Raw genomic sequence first — 26,192 nt, 5'->3', positions numbered from 1 at the left:
TGGAAATTGTGTTTCACGCCTAGAAGGTTACAGAGAAAGGTTTGTGTTTGCCGAGGAGGCCAGATTAGTGCTCATCAGTCGTGGTGTTTGAGATCCCCGCACTGACCCTAGGGGCAAAAAGCCAAGCCGCTTTCACACTGCAGTACACGGGGACCCGATTGAGCCTACAGCAGCCTATTGTCACCACTCACCCAAAAGAAAAGACAGCAAATTGCCATGTCAGGAACTTTGGCCCCCATGCCAATATAATACACAGCCTTTGTCCCTCATCCAGCCCGTTAATATAAAAGGAGTCACAAAGGGTGTATGGTGCAGTTTATTTCCAGCTACAAAATAACAACAGTATAATTTCAGGTAGGAGTTTGTGGGTTTGCTTCAGAACATTCCATTTGTACCAGTTTAAACTGCAATAAAGACTTACATTTAAAGCAAACAAATGCATATTGAAACTGCGTGGGTTTAAGGAGGGAGGCACACACATGTATCTGCCTTTAGATGAAAAGAATATAAATTGATGATTAAAACAGCCAATGCAGAATATTCTATATTTCAAAGATGAAAACAAGTCTTTGAATATATGCTGAGATAAAGAAACCCATTGGAAGTCTGATCCAATAAAATCCTCAAACCCATTGGCTCAGTTACTAGATAGTACACGAACTACTGGAACAACTTCTCTATCAAAATGTTTTTCATTATCTCCTATAATTGTCCTAGTTGTACTTTAATGCTTTCCACTTCTATTCCCACAGACCCAAACCATAATCAACTTGAGGAGATTTGACCATTTGTTTCTTGCCTTACTGAGGTAGCATGCGGAGGTCAGCGATTTAAATGCCTACCAGATGACATGAATCATTAGGGTGGATTTCTTATTCTGCTCAGTAGCCAATCATGCAAAGGTAGTTAGGCGTTTCTGTCTCCATGACACTGACAGATACTAAGATTAACAAGCTTTAGAAGCACAGTTGACTGCAGGTGAGAAATCTGCCATTATTGCCCAGACGATTAACTAGGTTCTGTAGGCTTCGATGGCATTGAAACTGTGGTCCTCCTCGGAGTAGACCACTGCACACTACTTACCTTAGGTGTACACCTTAAACACATTTCTTTGCGTGTGGAAGAAAAAGAAATGTTAAGAACTCATACTAAAGTACTTGGAGCACCTCCGGTAATCAATAAAAATTCACAAGCTAATCCTTTCTAACAAGAAGTAAAAGAAAGTCTGCACAGGGGAAATTGTGTTGCGTTAGAATGAATGAAATGTTTGTATGCACATTGTTTTTCCATCAGTTCTATTGACATACTCACAAAAAGGCCCTGCATGTTTCTAATCAGCATGGTAGCCATCCTAAATGGCAGCAATAAAAGCACACAGATCTTGCAGGAATGTAAAAGCGCCAGTAAAATAAAACGCATGATTTAATGACCATCTGTTGGGAGCCGGCGCAGACCTTGCTGCGACATGCTTTGTGAATGATCAAAGGCAGCGTCCGCATCGAGAGCGATTCACCTCAGGAGGCACACCGGGGAATTAACAAGCCACCCAGCACAGATCTATTTTCCATGAAGTTTGGCCCTTTTGATTCCCTAACTGGTCTGCCTCAGTCTCACATGGTGGAAGAGAGGGAGTAAAACAAAGTACACACACACACACACACACACACACACACACACACACAGTCCAGTGCTACAAAATGTGAAGCTTCTAGCTAAACAGCAACACACTTAAAAGTTTGAAAATCCATTTGTAGAATAGCCCAGCGGAACGATTCAAAAGAGTTGTTTATTATTAGGATTTTTTTTCCACCTTTCAGACTAGCCCTGCCATCGGCTGCTTATGTTTATGGCCTATCTGAGTTTCTCTAAGAGTCCATTTAGGTGTTGGGGGACGGATGCCAAATGACCAATCAGCACTAAAAGAAGCATACACACAGTGAGAGAGGCATGCTGATGTCCTCAGACAGACATTCAAAAACACTCGGCTCTTATCTCATCAAGGCTCAGTAAATAAAACATTTAACAGCTGCGCCAGACTCAGGATTGCAGAGACAGTATGTGCATCCAGCCTAGTCCAGGAATAACACGTAGAGTACATAGAAACAGAGACACCCAAACTTATATTAATACTCAGGAGTTATAAACAGACCTAAAAAAGACAGATTCTCAGGGGGACGATGAAACAGAACAAGCATTCCACTGGCAGAGCTCAAGCTTCAAATATTTACCATAAGGCATGACAAATCTCAGGTGGGCTCCAGACAAATGGCGTACCCACACAAACGCTTTCAAAGCATTACAAAGATTAACATGCGCATCCTTGGGCTGACATCGTCATTAACGCTTAGTTTTGCTCTCTTTACATTCTGTTTGTCTTCCTTGTCTTTTATCTCTACTTAATTACGCTTCCTTTTTCATTGCCTGCCTGTCTGTCTGTAAGACTGTGTGCGCAATATTTAACATGCTGAGGGGACACATGTCCACCCCAAACGCCACAGAACAAATTCGCTACTTTGTTTGCGTTCACAGCTCATTTGGTCCAATCCATGTTTTGGCATTCTGTTATTGTCACGCTGTCTCCGCTGCCTACCGAGGGGGAGAAACACGTTCCAGGGGCTGTCAGCTGAGGCTCACATTCACACTTTATCCTGCAGTATTTCCTTCAGGCTTACTTTTTTATGTAGTGCACAGAACACTGTCTAAAAAAACAGCTACTGTGGAATAGCACGTGTGCCTCATCTTTGGGGCATTGCCAGCGAATTTTGAAGAAGCTAATGTAAAATTGTAAAAACAACTGACAAGGAACTTGGGAGGTGAAGGTAAAGTTGCTGAAGAAATGGCATCAAGGTCAACTGCTTCCTCTGCTTTACCACAAACCCACCCACGTCTTGACCTTTCAGGGGTGGGAGTCAAAACACACACGCTCTAGATACAATCAGCGATCAGAGGCCTGTTTCAGAAAGCAGGTTTAGTAAAAACTCTGAGTTTGTTAACCCTGAGATGAGGGAAACTCTGGGTTTTCGTTTCAAAAAGGGTAACTACCCTTTTGAAAAAGGGTAACTAATCATTCGTTACCCTTCTGAAAAACAGTAACTACCCTTTGTATACCTTATTGTAAAGTGTTAATGATCAGTTAATAACAACACAAATATACATGACTAGACCATCTATAACACTGCGGAGATGTAGTCAAGAGTCAATATACAGTTAGTGCAAATAGTGGTCTAGGTGGTAATGTAGATGAGGAATAACACAATGCATGAATAGACAGACTGTATAAATGTTGAAAGAGTCGAAGTAAATATGAATTGACATACCTTATATAAAAAGCTGAAATGTGGTAAAGAGTCAATATACAGTTAGTGCAGAATTGTGGTCTAGATAGTGATGTAGATTAGTAGAGTGTACTAAAATTGTGTGCTGGGTGGGAAGAAAACCAATTGAGCATATCAGGGCAGATGAACGGTGCAAAAGAGCAAGAACAGAATATGATATATATATTATGTAGCCTACATAACCTTATCCGTCCTCATGTCACCCATCGTGGACATCCGAGCAGATTCTTTGTGTCGCATTATTTTTTTTTTGCAAACAGCAGTTTTCTTCACAACCTTGGTGATGTGGAGCATATTAAAGCCACTGTATGCAGAGCCATCAGAAAAGCGTGCCTCGCTCTGAAACGTTTTTTAGACGTTTTTGTAGTGTTCCCTGGACGCATACCAGTGAGAGCCACTAAAAAGGAGTTCCACATCGCAGGTGAATGATGTAAAACCCTTTGAAAAAAAATTATTATAAATTATAAATCGGGCCCCAGCAATGACAGCTGTGTGTGCCTTGTCGTACCTCTACCACCAGCATAGTCACACGCCCACATGTATACAGGCTCTCTATTTTACTTTGATGGGGAAAGTGTCAGTGTGGTGTTGATCACTCCAACAGCTGTGGAGGTTGAGGGGAAGGGACAGGGTCTTGTTTGCAATTTCACAGGTGGAGCTGGCTGGTGGTGGGAATGTCCCAGCTGGTCTCAAAGGTCTAATCTCCCCTAGCTAGCAGCAGTCCATCCACCCACCGACTGTAAACACAATGGCTCCCTGTGGCACTGAGCTGATTGCTGTTTCATCAGGGCCAGGACTAGAGTCAGTGGAGAGGAGCTTCGTCTCACACTGTTTGATGAACTTGTTTATTTTTCCTGCGCATGGGAGGCCCAGAACAAACTGATTGGCAAGCAGCACGTTTATCAGAGGCTTAGAAAGCTTTCCTGATGATAGTGGACAGTCAGTGGTACGCCAAAGCCACAGCAAAAAAGCTTAATTTGAGCTTTCTGAAAATAATGTCTTGATACCACCCCCTATAATGCCCATTATTACTGCTAAGTATGCTCCTCCATCAAGTATGGCATGTGCTAATGCGAGCCTCACAGTAGAGAGCCAACATGTTTCAGTGGGCTCAAATAGCTTTGCTGCACTCTCCCACTTAGAAATTAATCTTCTTTCCAGCAGACACCTCTGCACATGCCCAACACAGAAAGGAACGCATATACAAATCCTAATTGGTTTGTGTAAACCGAAAAGTCAATTTCTATCTAAAACCCAGCACAACACACAGAATTCTGCACAGAGATCGCATGTTGATTATAATTGTTTTGACATTATTTTTCACCCTACAAAACATGTTCATTATTTAAGTAAGCTAGTTAAACAAATATTATATTGATAGTGTGGTGTTTGATGGAGACAGGACCGGTTTTCCCCCCGACTCGCTTGCTTCTGTAGTGAAAATACATGAATATGAAAAAGAAAATTAGAAGACATTATGCAAACTGTTTTTCTCTCACTACCACCCACTACGTTTGACATCTGTTCTCCACCTCCACCACACTTTTTACTCTGCATATCCCTCTGTCATTCTTCCTACAATCTTCGTCATTCCTCATTTTTTTCCCCTCTTCTTCAATACTCCTTCCTCTCTCCACCTTTACATGAGCTTCTGTGGCTATCCTCAGATCTGTCTGCACATACATACTTTGGCGGCAGTGTGAGGGTGATAATGAAGTGTCTGGGAAAAGAGGATTAGGTGGAGTGGTGGGCATCATCCCTGTGGTATAAATGCTCATCTCTCCCTAAGGAAGGCAACATGGGGCGTCTTTCACTTCAGTCCAACTGGCAGTCTCTGTGTCACTCTCAGCTAGCATACTGGGGTGGCTGCATCGGCCCTCGGGAGGCAACAGTGAGGGGGGTTAATGCAATGACAGGCCCAGCACCTAGGGAACGCTTGGCGTTTCATCCTCTGACACCTGCTTGTTTATTCTGTGCAGCCGGACTGAGAGGAGCATAACGCTGGCACTGGGAAAGTGAAGATCTTCACCAGGGGAACAGGCTGACACATGGAGAAAGATAGAGGGTGAGAGATAGAGAGACAGAGGAAGAGAGGGAGAGACTAACTCCTCCTCTTCCCTGTGGTCTGACAAAAAGATGACAGCTTTCCTCTGGAGCTTGCTCTGCCCTCCCTGGGCCGAAACCTCACTTGTAGGCGAGCGGCCTGTCAGACACAGCTAACTAGGCTGCCCCACGAGAGATGCATAAAGCTTGACAGTTTGTTACTAGTTGGCAAAAGGCAGGTCAGTCTGCACAGAAAGTGTCAAAGAAGTGCCACTAATCAGCTACCAATGAGCTCTTTAGAGATACTCACATGAATATTATCCTTTCTCTATGCCCACAGTTAGTTCAAAGACTCATTATCATCAGAGAACTGTCACATACTCAAGCCTCAGATCTATATGCCACCCCAACAATATTGTAAACATTAGTTACTTGAAAGCAAACAGCGCTCTCTGTGTGTTATGCTTTTGTGATGCGTGGTGGTTAGTGAAATTATGGCATGTACCGTTTAGGCAGCACAAAACCCCAGGAGCCCTGCAGTGTTTATCAGTGTACCTCTGCTGTAAAGCAAGCAGTACGGTAAAAAGGTCCATGAGCCAGCCATAGTTAACATACCAGAACTGCACATAGTACATTTACATCTCCAAATGGAGTTATTTAATAACTGTTGTGATTTAACAAAACATGGGCTACCACACCTATTTAGTGTTAGCTTCCCTCCCACCAATTGTGTGTGCTCTCATATGTTCAAAACTGCAACTAGACACCAAAAAAGAACAACCCTGTGCCATACTGGACCAATCAGGCTCAGCACAATTACTTGTATACTGAGAACTGCAGTAATCAACTCTAGCAGACTTGTGTCTGTATGTGCTGCATACAGTATTCATATTCAAAAACAGTCAAATTACTTGTTTGTCCAAACTAAATGGCTGTTAGGACAAGGTTTTCTGCCTGGCCTAGTGGCTGTTTATTGATTCAATGGCTCTGCTTAATGGCAATTTCCTGCTAATTTCTTCCATTGATCTCCACTGGTTCCTCAATTACCTTCATCATTGTTAAATGTAGAGAGTAGATGGCATGGAGATGTACGGAATGTAATTCTATTCTATAACAGAAGCAGTAGTTTTGATACTAAACTCCTTTCATATTTCACAGTGCATCAGTACTCAGGTTGTATCTCAAAACCTGATTGGGTGTATTTCTCAATTTCAGTTAAGGTTTTGTCCCTTCCTGTCTGTTATTGGAAGTGTCCTGTCTTCCTAATAAATACTATTTCGCAAGAATTTCTCCAGCAGTGTATAAATCCGAGTATACGTTTTGAAAAGTATGATTGGTATATTGGCATGTCAACATCATTTCTGAGCATGTGGCTTAGCTCTCTGAGCCTCTTGTGATGTCCTTGTAGTAGCCTTGCCGTGATTGGCGAAACTGTGGGATGGGGTAGTGCCCTGCTAAGAACTGTCCCCGTCTGTCAGATCTCATCGCTCCATCCTGCATTGCTGGGGGCAGCGGGACCAAAACTGACCACTGAGTCAACTGACAAGACAGCTCAGCATCCAGTTATCCCAGAATAAGAATCACACACACAAGCACACTCACTTGCAAATTCAGACAGAAACACAGACATGCCAACATGCAAGCAAATGCGTACACAGTCACAGTCACACACACACACAGTCACACACACACACACACACAAAAAGAACATGGACAGGCAGAGTGCAGGATCTACCCCCAAAACAGTCACATCAAAGCCTGTGCAGGACACAAATGTGCTCTGACATTGAGGTTGGTAATGCTTTGAGTTGTCTAAAATCTCAACAACTGACCCAGAAATGCTGGTGCACAGAGGGGGTTTGGGGGAGGTTATGTGTGATGCAGTGTGGAAGAGAACTAAATTGACACTTTCTTGCCCCTTTCTCAAGCCCTGTGGTGGTATTCTCACTTTATGTACAATGAGGGGAGACAGAATTAGGTGGATCCTTAAACTGGGGTGCAAGTTCTTTGTTGTACAAAAGCATGTGAATTACTAGGTGGTTAAAATATACATAAGGGGTACAATATGCCGTGGGATTGCAGAATATCACTCTTCCTGTCCCTTGATTAAAGTCAAAGGCCACCTTTGTTTCCTCTTGGGGAGAGAGAGAGAGAGAGAGAGAGAGAGAGAGAGAGAGAGAGAGAGACTGCAGAGGTCAAACACAAAGGAAAACAAGCAGCTGCAATATGTTTACAGCAGAAGCCCTGAGGGATGGAGAGGACCTGACAACAATATTGCATACATATATTTTTAACAAAATGATTCTCTGAAGTCAAGATGGCCTACTGTATGCCTGTGTTGTTCCCTTGCAGGCAAACTCAAAAACATGCGAAAAAAAGCAGAAAAATGTACATCCTATAACTTTCAAAACAATGAGAATACCTTATACAATGGTTTTATGATCATTTCAAAACACTGTACTTTACCAAGCCAAAATGTTACAGCATTCTGAGACTCCCTAGCCTCGGCTGCCTCAAGGCTTGGCTACTGCCCTGAGGTTTTGAGCTGGAGCTGGCAGTGCTAGCATTTCAAACTGATAAGGCTCCAGACTTTCTCAGTCCTCTGGTTCAATAAACGATGGGTGAGATTCTGGAAGAGTGACGTCCTCCACCTCAAATGACCCCTCAGTGGAAAAGGCAGTGAGACCCTTTGTCAGTCTGACAATGTTACTGGAAATGGGTAGGTAGGGTACTGAGAATATCTAGTGCAATTCTACATTACAGAGATACAGCTCCATATTCCCCACAGTCTCTCAATTTTTTTTAAATCCACAGCAAGCTAAAACAGCCTGACAATTGTATTGTTTAATACTCTTTCAGGATTAAAAAGGAGAAACAACAAAGGCCTTGTAATCAGCTTTTATTTTCAAAAGCACTTGGAATATGTATTTTCACTAATTCATTCAATTGTAGTGTTAAAATCTTTTTTTACACATGCAGGAAAACCCAGCTATCAAGTACAATGAACAAAAACACAACATGCACTTCCTGAAAGTTCTCCAAAAAACTGTCAATTTAATAGCGAAGTGTGAACTGCGAGTGTGAGAGGAGAAACGTCTCTTTGAACAAGTGTGTCTCAGATTGGTCCTGGTTAGCTCAACGAAGCTTGGTACATCACAGCCAGACACACACATCTTCATACAGTATGACACGCTGATGTGTGTGCTGTTTAAAGTTAGGCCCTTTCCCTCACCGCACTGCAGTGCCAGAGATTAACTGATGCCGTCAACTAGCTAATGACATGACTGCCGCAGGCAATGGCAATTTACACATTGGGACAGAGATAAATGATTCATAGGCTAAGAGAAGATACCAGGAAGACATGTCTCGGTGATATGCCCCTCTCGCTTGGTCTCATTCGCAGATACACCCCTCAATAAATGCCTTGGGACGCTCATGTCTCATAAGCTTAACACAACACATCTGACCAGTCCTGTTACCACCGCTCATAATGGCTCTGTGTCTTTTTCCTCTCCCTTCCTTTTGTCTCAACATTTTTACAACTCTTCCTCATGCTGTCCCTCTTTCCCTCTAGTGTTAATTGACTCCCTGAACATTTCTTCTTCCCTTCCCATTATAATGCAATGTTAATCCTAAATATGGAACCCACTGTTGTAGGCTTAAATGAATGACCCAATCATTCTGCATCAATTAGTCCATCCATCATTGCTGATTGGAGGAGGAGGGGGTGTTCGTGGTGACTGCTCTCTGTGGTGGCAGGAGGGAGACAGAGATGGCATTAGAGAGAGCTTTCACGCTGAAATGCAATTTCCATCACTATTTGGGTACCACAAACTGCAGTCCACACGATGACCTTGTCCTGCTAATTTCAGCGGAATGCCCTCTGAATAACATCATATCTGTAATAATTGGGTGAAATGATCTGACAGCATGGGGGTACCGTACAGTACTTCTCGCATGACCATTTTTCAATATAATGACTGATGTTTCCACTGATATGTCTGCACTTGACATAATTGTATATATAGTAATGGTCGCCAACTTCCATTAACAATACTTAAAGGCAAGAGACTGCACAGAAATAATAAATCAAACTCTTTGTGTAAAACTTTGTTAATACAAACAAAATATTTATGTGGGTTAAGTGGAGTGTTGTGGCTTTCATGCATACTTTCAGTCAGTATACTGGGTTACGCATTAAATAAAGGCAAGGCAACATTTTAGTGGTAGCATACAGTACATTGTTAATGCATAACTAAGACGGGCATTACACTTGGGATGTGTAGCGTAAAGTTTTATTATTTTACTAAGTAAGTGCAATTTACGAAATTAATTATCTGCTTATGCAAGAACGAGGCCAATTCAAATAAGGAATTTTTATTTTTTTTATTTCAATTTTAATTATTTAAATGTCACTGGCTCCAGCCCATGTAAGAGGGCACTCCCATATTTGGATGGCGCTATGAAAAACAAGCATGAAGAGTACGAATTAAAAAGGCCTGTCCTTAAAACAACCTACCGAAATTAAGTAAATATACTTACTTAAATACATACTTACTGTAAATCACACAGACAAAGAAAGAATACAAATGTATTTATGCTGGAGTTCACCTTGTAAATAGTTCCTAAGAGCAGGGCTAATCCCGCAGAGGAGGACAGACACACATTTATATTAGTGCTGCTCTAACACACTTTTAAAAGCACATGGAACATTACAGCACAAATACAAGGTGGACCTAGATCAGAGTGTAACTAACGGCCCACTAAATATGAGGAGATAAGAAAATCCCGAGGGTACCGCGCTGACTGAGGAATCTTTGCATTCAATTTATCATTTTACATTATTTAGGCTACTCCATGGGGAAATACCGTATCTCTGTCATAAGTTATGCTAATGGCTGGTACTACCATCTGTGAACTGAGGACCATCAGTCAAGCAGAGTGTGCAATCTATGAGTTATGAGAATAATACGTCATCATTGAGTGATTAATCATACAGAGGAGTTCTGGGGCATCCAGTAAGTTGCGACAGGGACATAAGGCCATCTAACCCAAACTGTCACACAACACCATCCTATATCTTGACCTATACACAAAGCACCATGCCCCCGTCCCCTCCAATCTACCCAATAAACAAGCCTGGGGCAGGACCCAGACAGAGGATAGTGGTTCATCTGGAGGTGACAGGAAAAGAAAACAGAGCTCTTTGCATAACAAATACGGATAGAGATAAGCACGGGCGAAGCACTTAGGAATCTTGATAAAGGCTTATCCAAACATGTCCGAAACTGGATACATTTTCTTTTCTTTTTTAAGCATGCTGGAGTGGAGCACTCTTTTGGAAGAGCCAGTTCGGCAGTTATTGAAATGCTGATATTGTACTTCTGTGGTCAGATAAATGTACTAAAAGCAGAAGTTCTCACATTTCACCCAAAGATCACAGCCAGGCCATTATACTCATTCGGTTAATTCAATTTGGAATTTACAGGCCTTTGTACACACGTCACTATCTCAGCAGAGCCACGAAGCATAGTCTGGTCACTGTGAGTCTGCATCCGATCGGATGTCATGTTTAGTTGCAGAAGAGGGCAAAGAACCACATGAGCACCACCGCAGCCAGGCATAATCGCAGCAAGCATAATTAATCTCATACGTTCGAATGTGTTGGTACTTGCTATGACTCACACCACTGTTCAGGAAACCTATGAGGGAGTAGAGCTGGGGGCCCACAGCGCTACAGCTTATGTTATGCAAGCAATGACAAAGGCTGAGTTCAGTGAGCGTTTGCAGCCCGTGGCCAAATTAGCCCGAGTCAGGACGTACAAAAACAACCATGCATGTTCCCCGCCGCTTGACTGGAGCAGAGAAAGGAGGCCCAACCTGTGAAGAACGATTTGTTTGGGTGGTCTAGTTAAAGCCTAGTGCTAAATGGGCAACAGTTCTGGTTAGAATGCTAATGAGCCCATTCCCCTCCTGGATGGAGACATCAAAGGCAAGTGGAGCTCCCACTCTCTGGCTACACAGGGCTTCATGGTATCATTACATGGTTCAGTGTGCACTTTCTTGTGTGTGTGTGTGTGTGTGTGTGAGTGGGTGTCTGAGAAAGTATCATATGGGGGATGGGGGATAGACAACATGATGTTTACATTAGGTCTATTCCTTTGGGACTGTGCCAGCATCCAGTCATGCTGTGACACACATCACATGAGCAATCTGGTACCATTCATAATTACCCTCTATTCACAGGGGCCTCATTTAGCGTGCTATTATCAAAGATCACTGTTATTTCCCCCTATGTATGTATGGAATCCCAGTGAGGCCAACATGTCTAATGTAGATAACAGTGCTATTTTGGTTAACCCCATTGTGTGCATAATACAGAAGACACACAACCCAGAGAGATTTCCCATCAGTGATTTCTAAGGATTTAATAGAGCATCAGGGCACAACAATCTTTTCTATACTTTTTTTGTCTCCATAACTAATGCTAGGAATATAATAATGTGGTGTTTTTTTGGCTACAGGACAAATCTCACCCAGGGCTTTATTTTCACTTTTCCAACCTATTCACACCGCTCTAGCTACAAGCCAACAAAACTATCACCAACACAAGTCTGCTTTGCTGCGACCACACATCACACAAGATATACAGAGAGATGGGTAAAGTGTGTAGGTGGTAAACTAACTTTTCTTACTTAAAGTAAAGACTTTGTCCAGTTTTCACATACTGGCAGTGGGAGGCCCACCTCCAGAACTGTGAGAACTAAACATGGCTCAGGTGCGTGAGGCCAACATGATGGATCATCCTGTTGTGAAGCTGCCCCTCTGCACAGCCCTGAGAAGACAGCTGGGAGATAAGGCAGGCCCTATATGAGAGCACATCTCCTCTTCACATCGATCCTTGCCGCAACCAAGGCAGGAGGTCTTCAAATGCCAAACCACAGATAGGGGTAGAAGGAGGGCCAGGGTGAGAACAGAGAGAACAGTTTTGCAGGTTTAGCAGCCACCTTCTAGTGATAAAGACACTGGTAGATAAAACCCCTCTTAGCCTCGTGCAGATAAAAGGCAAACGGCGTAGAGCTTTGTTTTGGGGGGAAAAGTAACATTTGCAGCTCTCCGGTAGATAACTGTAATCTCTCCCTGGTTATAATCACCTCCTAATGTTTAGCATGGCCATAATAACCTAAAACACGCTTCACAAGAATGCACACATAAGATATCATAAAGTAACAGACTTGTTGTGGACGTTATTAACATGAGAAAGTGTGAGTGTTAGTAGTTTAAAGATAATTGACCTTGTATCTTGTGCCAGAGTAAATTGGCAGGAAAGGCATCGCTGGAATTCAATTAAGTTTGAAAGGAGGCTTTGCTCTCAAAAAAATGGCACTTGCTACAATTAGAATTCCTCTGGAGTTAATAAGCACAGCTGCAGGTCTAAATTAACTGATGTTTTCTTGCAAAGTATAACATTAATTGACATGTAAGATCTCACGTTCCAGTATTGACAGCCGCAAAGCGCCTATTACTAGTTGAAGAAGGACCTGGATCAATCAAAAAGGCTGCGTGCTCTAAGATTTGCAGAACTGTAAAAAGGTGATTTGCCACAAAATAACAATAAGGAAAACATAATAGCAAAGAAAATTGCTTCTTGTGTTTATCTGTATGTGGCAAATGAATACTGAGAGTCGACTGCAGCAGAGACAAACACCAATCACCAATACCTGCTTTCCAGGGCTTGGCGTGTTCCTGACCTCTGATCTCAATCACACGAGTCTTAGATGGTTGCGCGCTGAGGGCCTCTCCATGTCACCGATACAGATTGGAATGCCTCACTTCTATGCAACAATGGCTGGAAAGTTTCTAGTATTAACTGTGTATAAGACAAGATGAGGGCCACTCCAGGCGGCATGATTAGATGTGAATACGATTTCAACAGCTCTGTGTACACTCTAATGGACCCCAAGTGCATTGAGCAGTTAACGATGCTGTGGCTTTATGTACACCCCTCGCCTCTGATGACTCATATTTCATGCCAGGTGTTTAAATCCTAATAAATAAATAAATACATAAAAACCAAAAGAAGTGCCATCCTGCAAAGTGCATAATTCTTTCCTATGTGCTGTCTTTGGTCTAACCAATTTCTACTCTATAAACAGCTACGTAACTTGAAGGAACATTTTTGACATAAAACATTGTAACAAGTCACCCACATAATTATCTATTTTTTATACATATATAGTTCTACGATTACAAAAAAAAAGATACAGGGCGTATACACATGCATTGTGCATAAACAGGAAATATCTGACACACTGTAAATGTCAGTGAAGCTCTTGTTTATTAGTTTTATTAGTTGCATTAAAGAAAGTGCTCTTAATTTGAACTCCTAAAACAGTAATTATGATAGAGACTTACAATACACACTATATAAAACCGTTTTTATAGATTAGATAGTTTAAATAAAATGTAGTAATGTCTAATGTCCCGGATGGGATCACCATGTACAACTGAAGCCTGTCAGGAGGTGGTGACACATTAAAAGTGACATCCAACACAGATGGATAAACAGATAGAAGGGAAGCAGTGACCTTATTTCATTGTCATACTATTCCAACATATAAAAAAATCCCCTTCAAACTAAAAATTAACATTCCACATCTAACTGGAAGCATTTTAGCCCAACCTCATGTTACTTTGGTGAAGAATGATTATTTCAATCATGTCACAGTAAAGTCAAATTTCAGAAAAGAAGAACAGTTGGATTGGGCAGTAGCATCCTACTGCAGTTCCCAACCCATTATTCCCACACCACGGTTGGCTGCCTCACATTTCCTCCATTCCTTTGATGATAATGTTCTTGGGCAAGCCACTGAAGCAATGACCATCTCTCAGTGTGGCACAGTGCAAGGTTGTGCTGCTCTGCGCTCTAATGTTTTGGCCTTACATTCGGCCACATTTAACACAGACACTTGGAGCGAAATAGACACTAAAGTCTGCCATGAACCCACAGAAGAATATAGATGCATCATATGAGAAGTGAAGAGTGGAACTATAATTGCACAAACAATGAGATGGTATAAAAAAACAAAAAAGGTGTTAACTCACCTCCCCCTCCTCCCAGAAGACTGGAGTTTGCTGAAAAGAGAGAAAAAAAACGAGTCGGTAAACTTCAAAGAATAATTAGATTACATTATTTTATAGAGTCAGCAACATTTGGACATTAAAGTTTTGATTTTATAACCGCAAACGTGTGATTTTTCAGAAATACACCTATTCAATCTAAGCTCTTATATATTAATCAAATGTGTCATTTATATCATCTAATGAACAGAACTACTGATGACAAATTTCACTGAGATTGAGAACAGAACACAATGATTCATGAAAATCCACTTTCTCAGTTAAACCTGTAATCACACATTTGAATAGCTGTAACTGGCAATGCAAGATTTAGCATATTTATGGTAGCTTCCAACAACACCACAGGCATCCAAAGGTAACAACGATGTCATCCAATAGTTTGTTTATCACATCTCCAATAGACAGAAGTGAGCATTGTGTGTGCAGTGTTTTTCTTTGAATACTAACTTTGGCAACAAACGTGTGATTTATCAATCAGCAGCTAATTTCAATATTCACTCCTTGGCAGATTTCTCCCTTGGCAACACAACCGTGGTTTTGCTCAATAAAACGTGGTTCATCAAAAGCAGAAGTTTGTGACAGTTGTATCTACTGTTGTACAGATTCAAAATTTCACCTCTGCGGGGTCTGGTTGTTTCTTTATGGAAACATGTCACACAAATCATTGGACGTGAGCTGAGAGGAGCTCTTCAGTGCAAGACTTGGGATCTTAAAAGAGTGAGGCTTCGTTCTCACATGTGATATGTACAGTAGAACACCCTCAGGGTAAAGCCTCGCTCACATTTATTATCTTGTCACCTTTAAGACAGTTCAGTTCACAAACACATATAGCATTACTTAGCCCTGTGTTGTGCATGTGAATCTATAACATTAACTGTAGTTTACTGCTTCAAGAGAAGGTAACGTCAGCTATCTAAGTGGAGAGTGTATCATTTAAAATTAACCCGTCTGTCAGTCGGAGACATCCGTTGCACATTAAAGGAGAAAGATTAGAAGGGATTTAAAGCACAGCTATTAATTGGGGTGTTACTGAAAGTAGGTAGCCTATGTGTTTGAAGTGTAGTTCATTCAGCGGGCATTGGAAGAATCATACGCTGCAACATGCCTTTAATGATCTTCAGTTCCAGCTACAGCATTGGCTATCATTAGCAGTCAACATTGCCCCATTAAAAGCTTATTATTTCTAAAAAGAGAAACGTTTTAGTGCACAAGCAACAGATAATGAACATGATGGTATAAAGGAGAGCTCTCCAATCATAGTACAATCCTGGTTACATGTATGATGGGAATTTCTGGAGTTCATTCAGTTTCTACACCTTTCTGTAACACTATTATGGCTTTGCATTGTTCGCATTTGAGCACCACACATATGAGTGGGCACCAGGACAAAGAAAGCTCTCCCACTGCAGAATTGGTTTCATCAAAGGGCTTTTTGTGTGTGCGTGTGCGCGCGTGTGTGTGTGTATACAGTATGGGCATAACAGACACACACAACAAACAGCAACTCAAACAGGGATGTACTGACAATCCACTGTCATGTTTACAATAGCACCTTTCCAGGTTTTTCCTGTGATGAAAAAGATGCTCATGCTCTCCCAGCCTTTGTTTAGCTCTGGAATCTATCAGCTTTCAACAACAACCACACAACTCAAATGTGTATTTCCAGAAAAGGGAATGTTCTGTTCATATTTAAAAAAACATGGAAACATGTAGTAAAATGCTTTATTACCAAAGACACCTTTAAATGCTTAGAAAACGTACAGTATAAGATACTCGGGAAATTCCTGTGCTACAGCAGCTCAAAAGAAAAACAATGTCCAGACATCAGAATAACACAAACACACATTAAGTAGACATAGGAGAAAAAAAATATACATAAAGTATAAGAACAAGAAAAATAGAATCACTTATAATAATAATAATAGACAAATTTACACAATAACACTCTCAGTATATGTAATCTTTTCTATCTTATGATGTAAATGTTTTAAGCTGGTTGTTTTTTTTTTTTTTAAATCTATTATCAGTACAATGAAAGGAACCGTTGCAGTGCCAGTGAAAGGGAAGCTAATGGTATGCTAGTTTTCAGCAAAGTCTATCATCATTGTCTAGTCTCCTGGGGAGTCTTCCTATTCCTGAGCTATTAAAACACTGGGGTTTAATTACCTGACATTATGGAAATGCATAACTGAGGGGGGTGCTTCATTTACTCCACACCTAATCAGAGATTGGAGATGTGGTTGCTAATCAGTGTGACACAACTCTCCTGTTTTGTGTGTGTATGTGTGTTAGGTGCAGTAGTGGCAGTAGTGAACGGGGGGGGTAGTCTGGGGGTGGAGATGTTAGGTGCTTTCGAACTGCATGGGACTTGTCCGTGTGTGATCACGGCAATAGCCCAATGAGAGACGAAGAGCGTTCGACAGCCATCTCATCTCTGCCGTGGGTTTGATAAATATGGAAGTAGGGAGGGGGTAAAAAAAAATAAAGCCTTTTCATTTCCCCTCTCCCTGCATCCTCTAGCTTTAATGATCAGAATGTCATGAAACGTATTTTGGCAGTTTATCTTAAAGCGCACTAGTGCTGCTTATGCACACAAAATATCTGTAACCTACAGAGTCAGTGAGCTCAGCCCACAGCGATATATCAAGGAAGACATTGAATCCCAAAGTGGATGGGGACTTGCACAGGACAAATAAGAAACAGCTGGTAGAGAAGCTAACCTATGGCAGCACATAGAGCTGCCCTACACACTTGGCAGCAAAGGCTATGAGCTTCTGCCTCATTCAGTATGACTTGCCGGAGAAGTACTTCAATTATCCTGAGTGAAAATCAAAACAGAAATCCATATTTGGCCACATCCACCCCATAATGCATATTTTATAGAGTGTGTATTAATTATAAACTAGCTCTCCTTGCTGTTTGTGCCTGCCCTGGGCTCAGTCTGGCTATCTTGTGGTGGATCAACACATTTCTGCCTTTAGGGAAGCAATGGGAGAGCCAACAATTAGTATCATCAGAAGACCATTATCGGTTTCTTCTACAGTGGCTGAGCACATACATGTGGAGTGGGCTCTTTGAATGCATGTTTAGAGGTTTCTGACTTTGCCGTCCTCTCTTCAGTGTCTGCCAGTGTGCGCCCCGTTGAGAATTTCATTAATCAATTCATCAATTTTTCTTCAAGGACAGAACAGATAACATTTCCATGTCTAAAACAACTACAATGATTCGATCACATTAGACAAAATACAGTGCAGTGATCTGTTAGCTTTAATATTTCAGAGAACCTGAATATTTATTGTCGTGGTAAAGATGATCCTTGATGATCTGCAATGACCCAGTTAATGAGTGAAAGCGTGAAGCAAAAACAGCAGGCTATGACTTGGAGTTGGTCAGGAGTGCTGCTGAGAGTCGTCCCAGTAGTAACCACAACACTGGTCATAAATCTCAGTGGAAGGGCTCCCCAGACTGCCTGGAGATGGCAGGTCATTAGGAACTGCTAGTTCACAGCATTAGGCTGGCCCATCAAACATATGCTTGAACTGTCACTGTGGGAGTACCCACTTCCTGTCTGCCCTTTGAACTCTTAACCCCCACAGCAACCTCATTTATCCCTCAGCCAATGACAATGCAGTGGAGCCGCTGCTGTGTATTGTCACAGCAAGAAAATATTGATAACAGAACGTGACAAGCACACTTTATGGGTCGTGGCACTGCGTCAAGAAGCCAGCACAGACACAAACACAGTGAAAAAGGAATGGTGAAACCACCCTATTGTCTCAGTGTGTCCATATATTTGCAGAGCATTCATAAAAATGGCTAATGTGCGAGTCCTGTGTGTGCAGAGGGCAGTGAGGCATGGATCTGGGTTGTGTGTTTGGTGTCGTCAGCAGAGCCCTAGATCACACAGTTAAATGGGAAGTGCTAGTGCATAACCACAAAACCTCAAGGCAGTAAACAGATTAACTGTCTACCTTCTGGTCTCTGTCACCTTAACTGAACCCTTTAAATATGCTCCATCGAATACACACTCACCTTATCCTTACCAGCCCCTCGCACACATTCAATAAGCTCAGAGGTTAATAGTGTACTCTGCAGTGACTCTGGGATAAAAGGTGGGGTACAGAAACTAATAAAAAAGTTTTATGGTTCCGGTTGCTTGCTCTGTTGCAAATAGAGGAGTCAAAAAAAATATCGGTGCAATTTTTCAAAGCAACCACGGCAGCCACTGCAATATAATGCTACCGGCCTGTGTCTACAAATCTTACAGGCATTTTAGCAGTTTTTCCCATATCTGAGTCATATTAACTGTGATATGGATGATCTTTGCTGTGTTCTCTATCAACAGTATGCTAATTCTGATTTCAAAATCACTCACTGACGCTTTTGAAGCGCGTCGTACCTGTCAACAATTAAGGAATTCTGATTTTAGCAAATGTGATTCCAAACACAAACTGCCCCAGATAAAAGTGCAAACTAGGTCAATCGAGCTGCTCTTTGTAACCAGGAGTCATATTTTTTTTTTCTCCATTCTTCTGCTTTAATTAGAAATCATTATTCACAGCTAATTTGATGGGCACAAATTAGCATCTACAACACAATGAACTACAGATGGAAGGTCTGAAATAATGAAGAAAATTGTTCAGAGCAACAAAAAGGACGGTCATTTGTAGACTGGGTTGACACTAAGATGGTCGTTAGACGTTCCTCTTCATAGTGTTCTGATGGTTAACATGACAGCTCTGAATGTCGAAGTTCAAAGAGTCAGTGGAGTGAAGGCAAATTCTTTTTGAGTGAAATAATGCGCTGCTCCACACATACACTTTTCCACTCCAACAGCCTTCCTAACAAGCACTGCTACGGAACACGAACACGAACACACACACACACACACACACACACACACACACACACACACACACACACACACACACACACACACACACAGAGGTTAAACTAAGGCAATTCTAACATTTAATGATGGGGGCTCTTTTATCTTTTAGTAGCTGCCGAAATTCGCACAAATAGAAATAAAACTTAAGTGAGCCCCCAGTTGTGGGATGAGAGAGGAGAGGCAACAGTGGTATTTCTTATTTGTGGCACATTAAAAATGCATGCTACACCACACAAGCTGCCTCGTCTGAGGATACTGGTTGGCATTTTTGTTCTTTATTACTTCTAGTGGTCCCTGAGGAGCCTGACTGAGCCAGACAAACTTGCGGTAGAGGAGGCACGATCCCAGCAGCACATTCACACAAAAAAAAGCCTGGCTCATGCCTCAGTCCAAATTATGCAACTGTAGCTGAAACAAGTACAGTACGCAAGGTTCTACTCCACACAATGGAGTGCAATGCGGACAAGTTAATATCAGAATGCCTATCAAAGCATTACATGTCAAAGTATTTATTGAAATGTTAACCACATGCAATTGACATGACTGAAGTAGCAGGTTCCATTGTTGAGTGGAATGCTAAAAATATAAAAGATACCCAAGAAAAACATGGATATGATAGCTTGTGCACATCAAGTTAGCCTATGTGATTTTTTTATGTCTCCTCCAAACAAACAGAATTTAGCATTTTGCCTCACAGGTAAAAGGGTAGGTTTGCAGCCAAAAAGAAGTGTTGCACTTGGCATACGCATGCAGCGTGTGCAGTTTGGGTAGGCAAACTTGTTGAATGTTTCTAAAACAGCATCAAGTGCCACTGTTCAACTCTGACGTTTGCATATGTTGGTTTAATTGCATAGAATTGTGCTAGTTTTAATCTATGTTAACTTCTTGTTTTGAAAAACCTTGAAAGCTGTTTCTGCCTCTGCTGTGAAACACAAATTAAATTCAATTTAGAGTGTACTGCCAGCTTTATATCCCCTTTCTCCCACACCAGCTTACAGTAAATTACAGAGTTTTTCTGAGTTGTAAAATTTTAGGAGGACCTTGTTGCAGACCTTGTTTGCCATTCATTGGGTTGTTATATTAAGTTGATTTGGTGCCGGTAACATCAAGCAGGTCTCATTTCTCATGTGTATTGATAATCTGACAGCATTCAGCACAAACACAATTTCCATTAAGTCAGATGATGGGTTGAACTTTCGGCTGCTCTGTAGTATTTGCAGTTCAAGTTATTAAAAGCTCATCTGGCCCACACATGTAGTGTACTGCTGTGGGATTCCTTGGTTACCTTCACTGGGCGCATACGACTGGATTAGTTGTTTTAGCAGCATTTGATTTGTGTCACTAGCTTTGGAAGAGACACTAAGGCTCAACTGTTCAAATCACTGCAATAACAAAGATGTGAATTCTATTTTAGGTTGGATTTATTTTGAAATACTCATTACAATATCAGGCGACCGTAGGTTGCTTCTTAAACCTATTCATATTCTTAACAGCACTTGTCATATACTGTTGATGGGGGAAATTATGTTGTTTTTTTTTTGCAGCTTCTCTGTGGAACTAAAGCAGTAGTGTTATGATGTCTGAATGTATCAATGTGACAACAGGGTGGTGTCACAGTGATTAATCCCTTTCCTCTGCAGACTTGTCACCTTCATAACAAAGCAACAATACCAGATGCCAAAGCCAGCCCACACGTCTATTGTTATAATTACCTGACCTTCAAATCCACATTAATGAGCCCAGGATGATCCCATTCTCTTTCATCATTTGGCTTCGGAGCCCTCCTCTTATCTAACAAGGTCACCTTTCACAACACTGCTTCTCCCTGAAATACACAACCCCCTCATAAATATACATCTACCTGCATCTGCTCAACCCCCAATCCTAAGAAGAGGAGCTCGGAAAAATTACAAGAAAATAAAGCTGTAGGTGGGCTCTGCAAAAGTCAATGCCACCAAAGTGAGAAACAGTAAACAACTTTCTCACGATTGAAGTGTTACTTAATAATTGTTTTAACACTAAAGACACAGCCGGTGAACATGAAGGAGAAAGACGCACTGCGAGGGCTCTGAAGGCACAATGCTGGGGGGGGCAGCGGAGAGAGCAGGGTTCATCAGATAAAGTTGTTTCGATCCATTCCCACCATTTTACATCACAAATGCACTGTGGCTGTCGAAAACAACAGAAAAATGTCTGCGGTTTGTAAGAATCCACAAGCGCAATCTCGGATAATCACATTTAATTATTCCTTTGCTCTTTTATATTACAGCCACATTTTACAGTGCAACTAGCTACATTTGGAAAAGGTTAAACTGAGTTCCACATGACATTAATACTGAATGCAATATCTAACAACTTCAACCATGATATTAAGTAATGTCTAGTGGAGATAGCAAAGTGCAACGAATATCCACAAAAAATACTCAAATTAAAGTGCACAAATTAAACCAGTTAATGATGCATGTAAATGTTTGCAGTGGCATATTCTCACATATTTTAATGTATATCTTGACATCTCAGCAACTTAACAAAAAAAGTGTGAAATAACTGAAAACATGTCTTATATTTTAGATTCTTCAAAGTAGCCACCCTTTGCTTTTTTATTAATAAGGGAAAAAATTCCACTAATTAACCCTGACAAAGAACACCTATGAAGTGAAACCCATTTCAGGTGACTACCTCATGAAGCTCATTGAGAGAACACCAAGGGTTTGCAGAGTTATCAAAAAAAGCAAAGGGTGGCTACTTTGAGGAATCTAAAATATAAGACATGTTTTCAGTTATTTCACACTTTTTTGTTAAGTACATAATTCCATATGTGTTCATTCATAGTTTTGATGCCTTCAGTGAGAATCTACAATGTAAATAGTCATGAAAATAAAGAAACACTTTGAATTCGAAGGTGTGTCCAAACTTTTGGCCTGTACTGTATATGTGCAGACGACTAATGCATACTGAAAAAATCCACAAAAAAATTAAGCCAGGCTAGTTCTTTAACATTAAAGTCTGTACATTGGACAAAATGTAGATTAATATGCATACGTTATATAACACAGCAGGATATTTCAAATGATTTTCACCAACTCTATGCATGTGTGCCAACTTTGAAGAGGCACCATCATTTTCTGGTTGAGATTAAATAGGTTATCTGTAAACTTCTCAGGGCTCTGGCAGGATTTGGACCAGTAGTTACATATTATGGATTTATCCAGTCCCATTTCTGGATTTATCAGCCTCACGTTAATGCAGCCTCTTCCTTACTGGCGATCAGGCCTGTTGGTATGGTTAAGGCCCGCATGGCTCCTCAGGGCCTTCACAGTCCACTACCCCCAGCTAGGTACCCGCCAGGCTGCCAGACAGTTCCCCTCACTATATCCAAAATAACATGGCTGAGATTCCTCCACACGGAAGAGCCAGGACAGCATTAAATTGGAGATTCTCAGCTACTGAAGAGTGGTTTCTGAATCAACTTCCTTACATATCACTGCTTTCTCTTTGCAAAAATAGAAGTCTGGAAATGAGGGCATTGCCCTTGATAGCCAGGCCACGGTATTTACACTCAGAATTAGACTCCATATATCTTAAGTGCAGAACATTGCATTAGGAAGAGTGCATTGTCTTTTTTAACACTAAATGTATTTTAACTTCTCTTGCTTCCTTAGCAAAATGCACTTAACCGGCACTTAAGAGACTCCATTCCCTACCAGTGTCTATTTGATCACAGCGGTGTAAGTGTTGAGGTGAAGTGTGAAGTGAGCCCTGGCTCCAGAAGTACTCAGTTTAGGTCACATAGACTCATCTCCCTCGAGTGCCAACTGCAATCAGGCTGGAGCAACTCAATCATAAGTCCAGAAAAGATACGCCATATTATTCATGTTACCATGGTGAAAAAAACCTTTCCACAAAGACCTCTCCTTCTCTGCTTATTGAGCATGGAGGCTAAAATGAATTGTGTTTTAATTAAAAGAGGCAGTTTATCAAAACTAGACTTGCATTGCCAGACCTATCTCCACAGTGCTGTGTCAGTGCTGGAGTATGGTCTGGCTACACCGCCCATCTATTCTGGGATAGAGGAAAAAGACACTGTGGCTTGTTTGTATTTCTTTAAATCAATCACAACCGTCCCGGGCAGCAGTAAGCCCCGATAGAGGAGATAACAAGAGCCGAGGGATGATGTCAGGCTTTATCCCAGCAATGCACATCCATTGAGCCAGAATAATCAAAATTATGAAAATTGTTGTACTTCTACAGCTTCTATGTACATTCATTTTGTAGAACATTAATGGACACATCTAGGGGAGACCCACTGATTCAGTAAAGTACAATGACAAACAACAATTCAAAAATATATAACACAGAACTGACTATATACTAAATTATAAAATAGTGCTGCATATAGTAAGGTTTAACATTAAAGCAACTGCAAATACATCAGACAGTCATTCATTTTGCCTAAATACACAGCACTGAAACTGACACTCCTAAATCAAGTGTAACAGAATCGGAGTGAAGACACGTCAGCTCAGTCTACTGAAGTACATGATAAGCCAGTCCTTGGATGAGAGATGATCTCATAAATAATCATACCTGTATTAACATTAATAGTGCATTGTAATGGTTTGATCTTAATGGGAGGTATTTACTTTGAGGTGGATATTTATTTCCCACACTTTGAGTTGCAAAACGGTTTTTATTTCCATAACAAAGATAATGTCTTCCATTGTACCAGCTCCACTCAGATGTCCCAATCACAGGCCACGTTTTGAAGAGAAGAAAACTGCAACAGAAACCGTGCAGTTCTACAAACGGGCTTTTGAATGTAGGTAGGAGCTGTTATTCCTTCCCTGCCCTACAATCATTATAGCTCAAAAACAGAGAGACTGGACTGAAAACTGTGCACTGATATCCCAATCTGTTATCTCCCCGTTAGATATTGTAAATGTACTACAGTATAGTACTAACAGCAAAAAAGGGGTTTTCACATACATGAATACCTCACAGCTCCTGCCTTTTGAACAACGGTGGAATTAACTTAGATACAGAAATGCCATGGTCTGCAACAATACTAGCGTCATAATGTTTTGAGCTTCTTTCTTTTGTAGTGCCTATGTATAACACCGTGTTCACTGCAGTGCATCTTCAAACAAGCATCTGAAACACATTCACACAGAATCCCAACTGAATTTCCTGCTGACTTATCCACATATCTGCAGCCTTTTGTTAAAATAAAACTAAAAGACAACCTGTTTTAATTGCTTATTTATACAGATTTAAAAAGGCACCATATAAAAATTAAAACAACGGTGACACAATGAGAATTATACAATCAGACAGGCAGACTGCTATCCTCTTGGTAGTGTCACCAACTAAATCTAAGCTTGAATAAAACAGCGGAATTGGCAAGATGAATAAAGAAAAAGAGTTAAATATTCTATCTTTGCCCAGTCTTGAGCACTGTGGTTCTCGGTGTTCTGTTTTGATAATCATTTTTTGATGCCAACTCAATTGATACGATCCACCAGTCTGCTCAAATCAAATTTGTAGTCTACTGTACCTCTCATTGGTCGGAAAACATCCTGCCGGGCTGACACTCATCCTGTTTTAGAATCTCTCTTTGCTTTATCATCCAGTCTGACGTCGTCCTTTTACTAACTTTTAATGATATTTAAACAGCTCAATAGTACCACTCTAACTCATCAGAGAATATTAGCCACAGAATAATGTGAAATCTCCCTTTATCCACATTTGCAAGAACAACTAAAATCATCCATCTGACTCCTCAATCACCTGTTAAACTAGAAAAAACTTGGCGCGACAAGGAATTAGCTAATTACACATCATTTTCACTGGCTACAGCAGGTAAGTCTACCATAGCCCTTCTATAAATATATTGCATTTTGCTCCAGAACATAATGATTGTGTCTGTTTTCGTATCAGAAAATGTTCCTCTTACATATACAGGAGAATGGGACACATAATCAACCACATCAAACAAAATAATTGACAGACGTGTTGCACACAGACACGGAAATAGTTATCTTGGGGGTATTTAACTAGGAGAATAGATTGACAATGGTTATATCTCTCTAAATGATACTGCCGTCCTCCTGCTGAACTTTGCAATACTGCTTAATTGCAGCCGTTAACTGGCTTGCCTCCAAGCTCTTTATTTCATTACTGAACCCCAACACACGCACTGTCGCTGTCTTAATATTGGGTTATGTGCTGCTAAAGCTAAGATTTACACAAGATTTTCTCCCACTGTTGTAATGATGAAAAGGACATACATTAACTATTGTGTGGAAAATAAATTAACTCCCATTAGTGTGACTTTAGGTGTTTCCTGCTGGTTTATATATAATATTATGAAAGCTACCGGCTTTCCCACCAGGAAGGTTTAAGTGAGGCTGCCAGCACAGACAGATGACAGGAGTTTTCTCAGGAAGGGGCAGTAAAGGACTCCAAAGTGTCCTTCTCAAATAGCACTAATTCACAACAGTTCACATGTAATATTAGAGGTGAGCAGCCCAAGTATGTGGGTAATAACGAGAAGCAAACCCTGCAGTACTTCTAGCCATACCAGACCAGTTTTACACAAGACTGTCAGCTTTAGTGTTCCTGTGTTAGAGCCTCTACAATAGGAGGTGGGGCAATGAACAGAGAGCCGCTTCACTCTGGCAGCTCCAAAACACCAATCAAACACTAAATTACGCCTGCACACTAGTAACATTGTGAGGGGCCTGTCACTTCTGGAGAGCCAATTTATGTCGGTTTTACACATG

The 26,192-nt window shown here is 41.1% G+C and overlaps 1 protein-coding gene across 5 annotated transcripts in view; it reads right to left on the bottom strand.

Annotated features, from left to right (window-relative positions):
- The window catches only part of macrod2 (mono-ADP ribosylhydrolase 2), a 442,811-nt gene that overhangs the window by 293,508 nt on the left and 123,111 nt on the right, over positions 1-26,192 (bottom strand). For all 5 annotated transcript variants that reach the window (XM_028603086.1, XM_028603087.1, XM_028603089.1 and 2 more), the window contains exon 4: positions 14,484-14,513. In XM_028603086.1, coding sequence (XP_028458887.1) covers positions 14,484-14,513 — 30 coding nt within the window. The remainder of the gene's footprint in view (positions 1-14,483; positions 14,514-26,192) is intronic.

Source organism: Perca flavescens, chromosome 17 (genome assembly GCF_004354835.1).
Source record: "Perca flavescens isolate YP-PL-M2 chromosome 17, PFLA_1.0, whole genome shotgun sequence".
In the NCBI taxonomy this organism is placed as follows: domain Eukaryota; kingdom Metazoa; phylum Chordata; class Actinopteri; order Perciformes; family Percidae; genus Perca; species Perca flavescens.
This window is presented reverse-complemented; position numbering and strand designations above follow the sequence as displayed.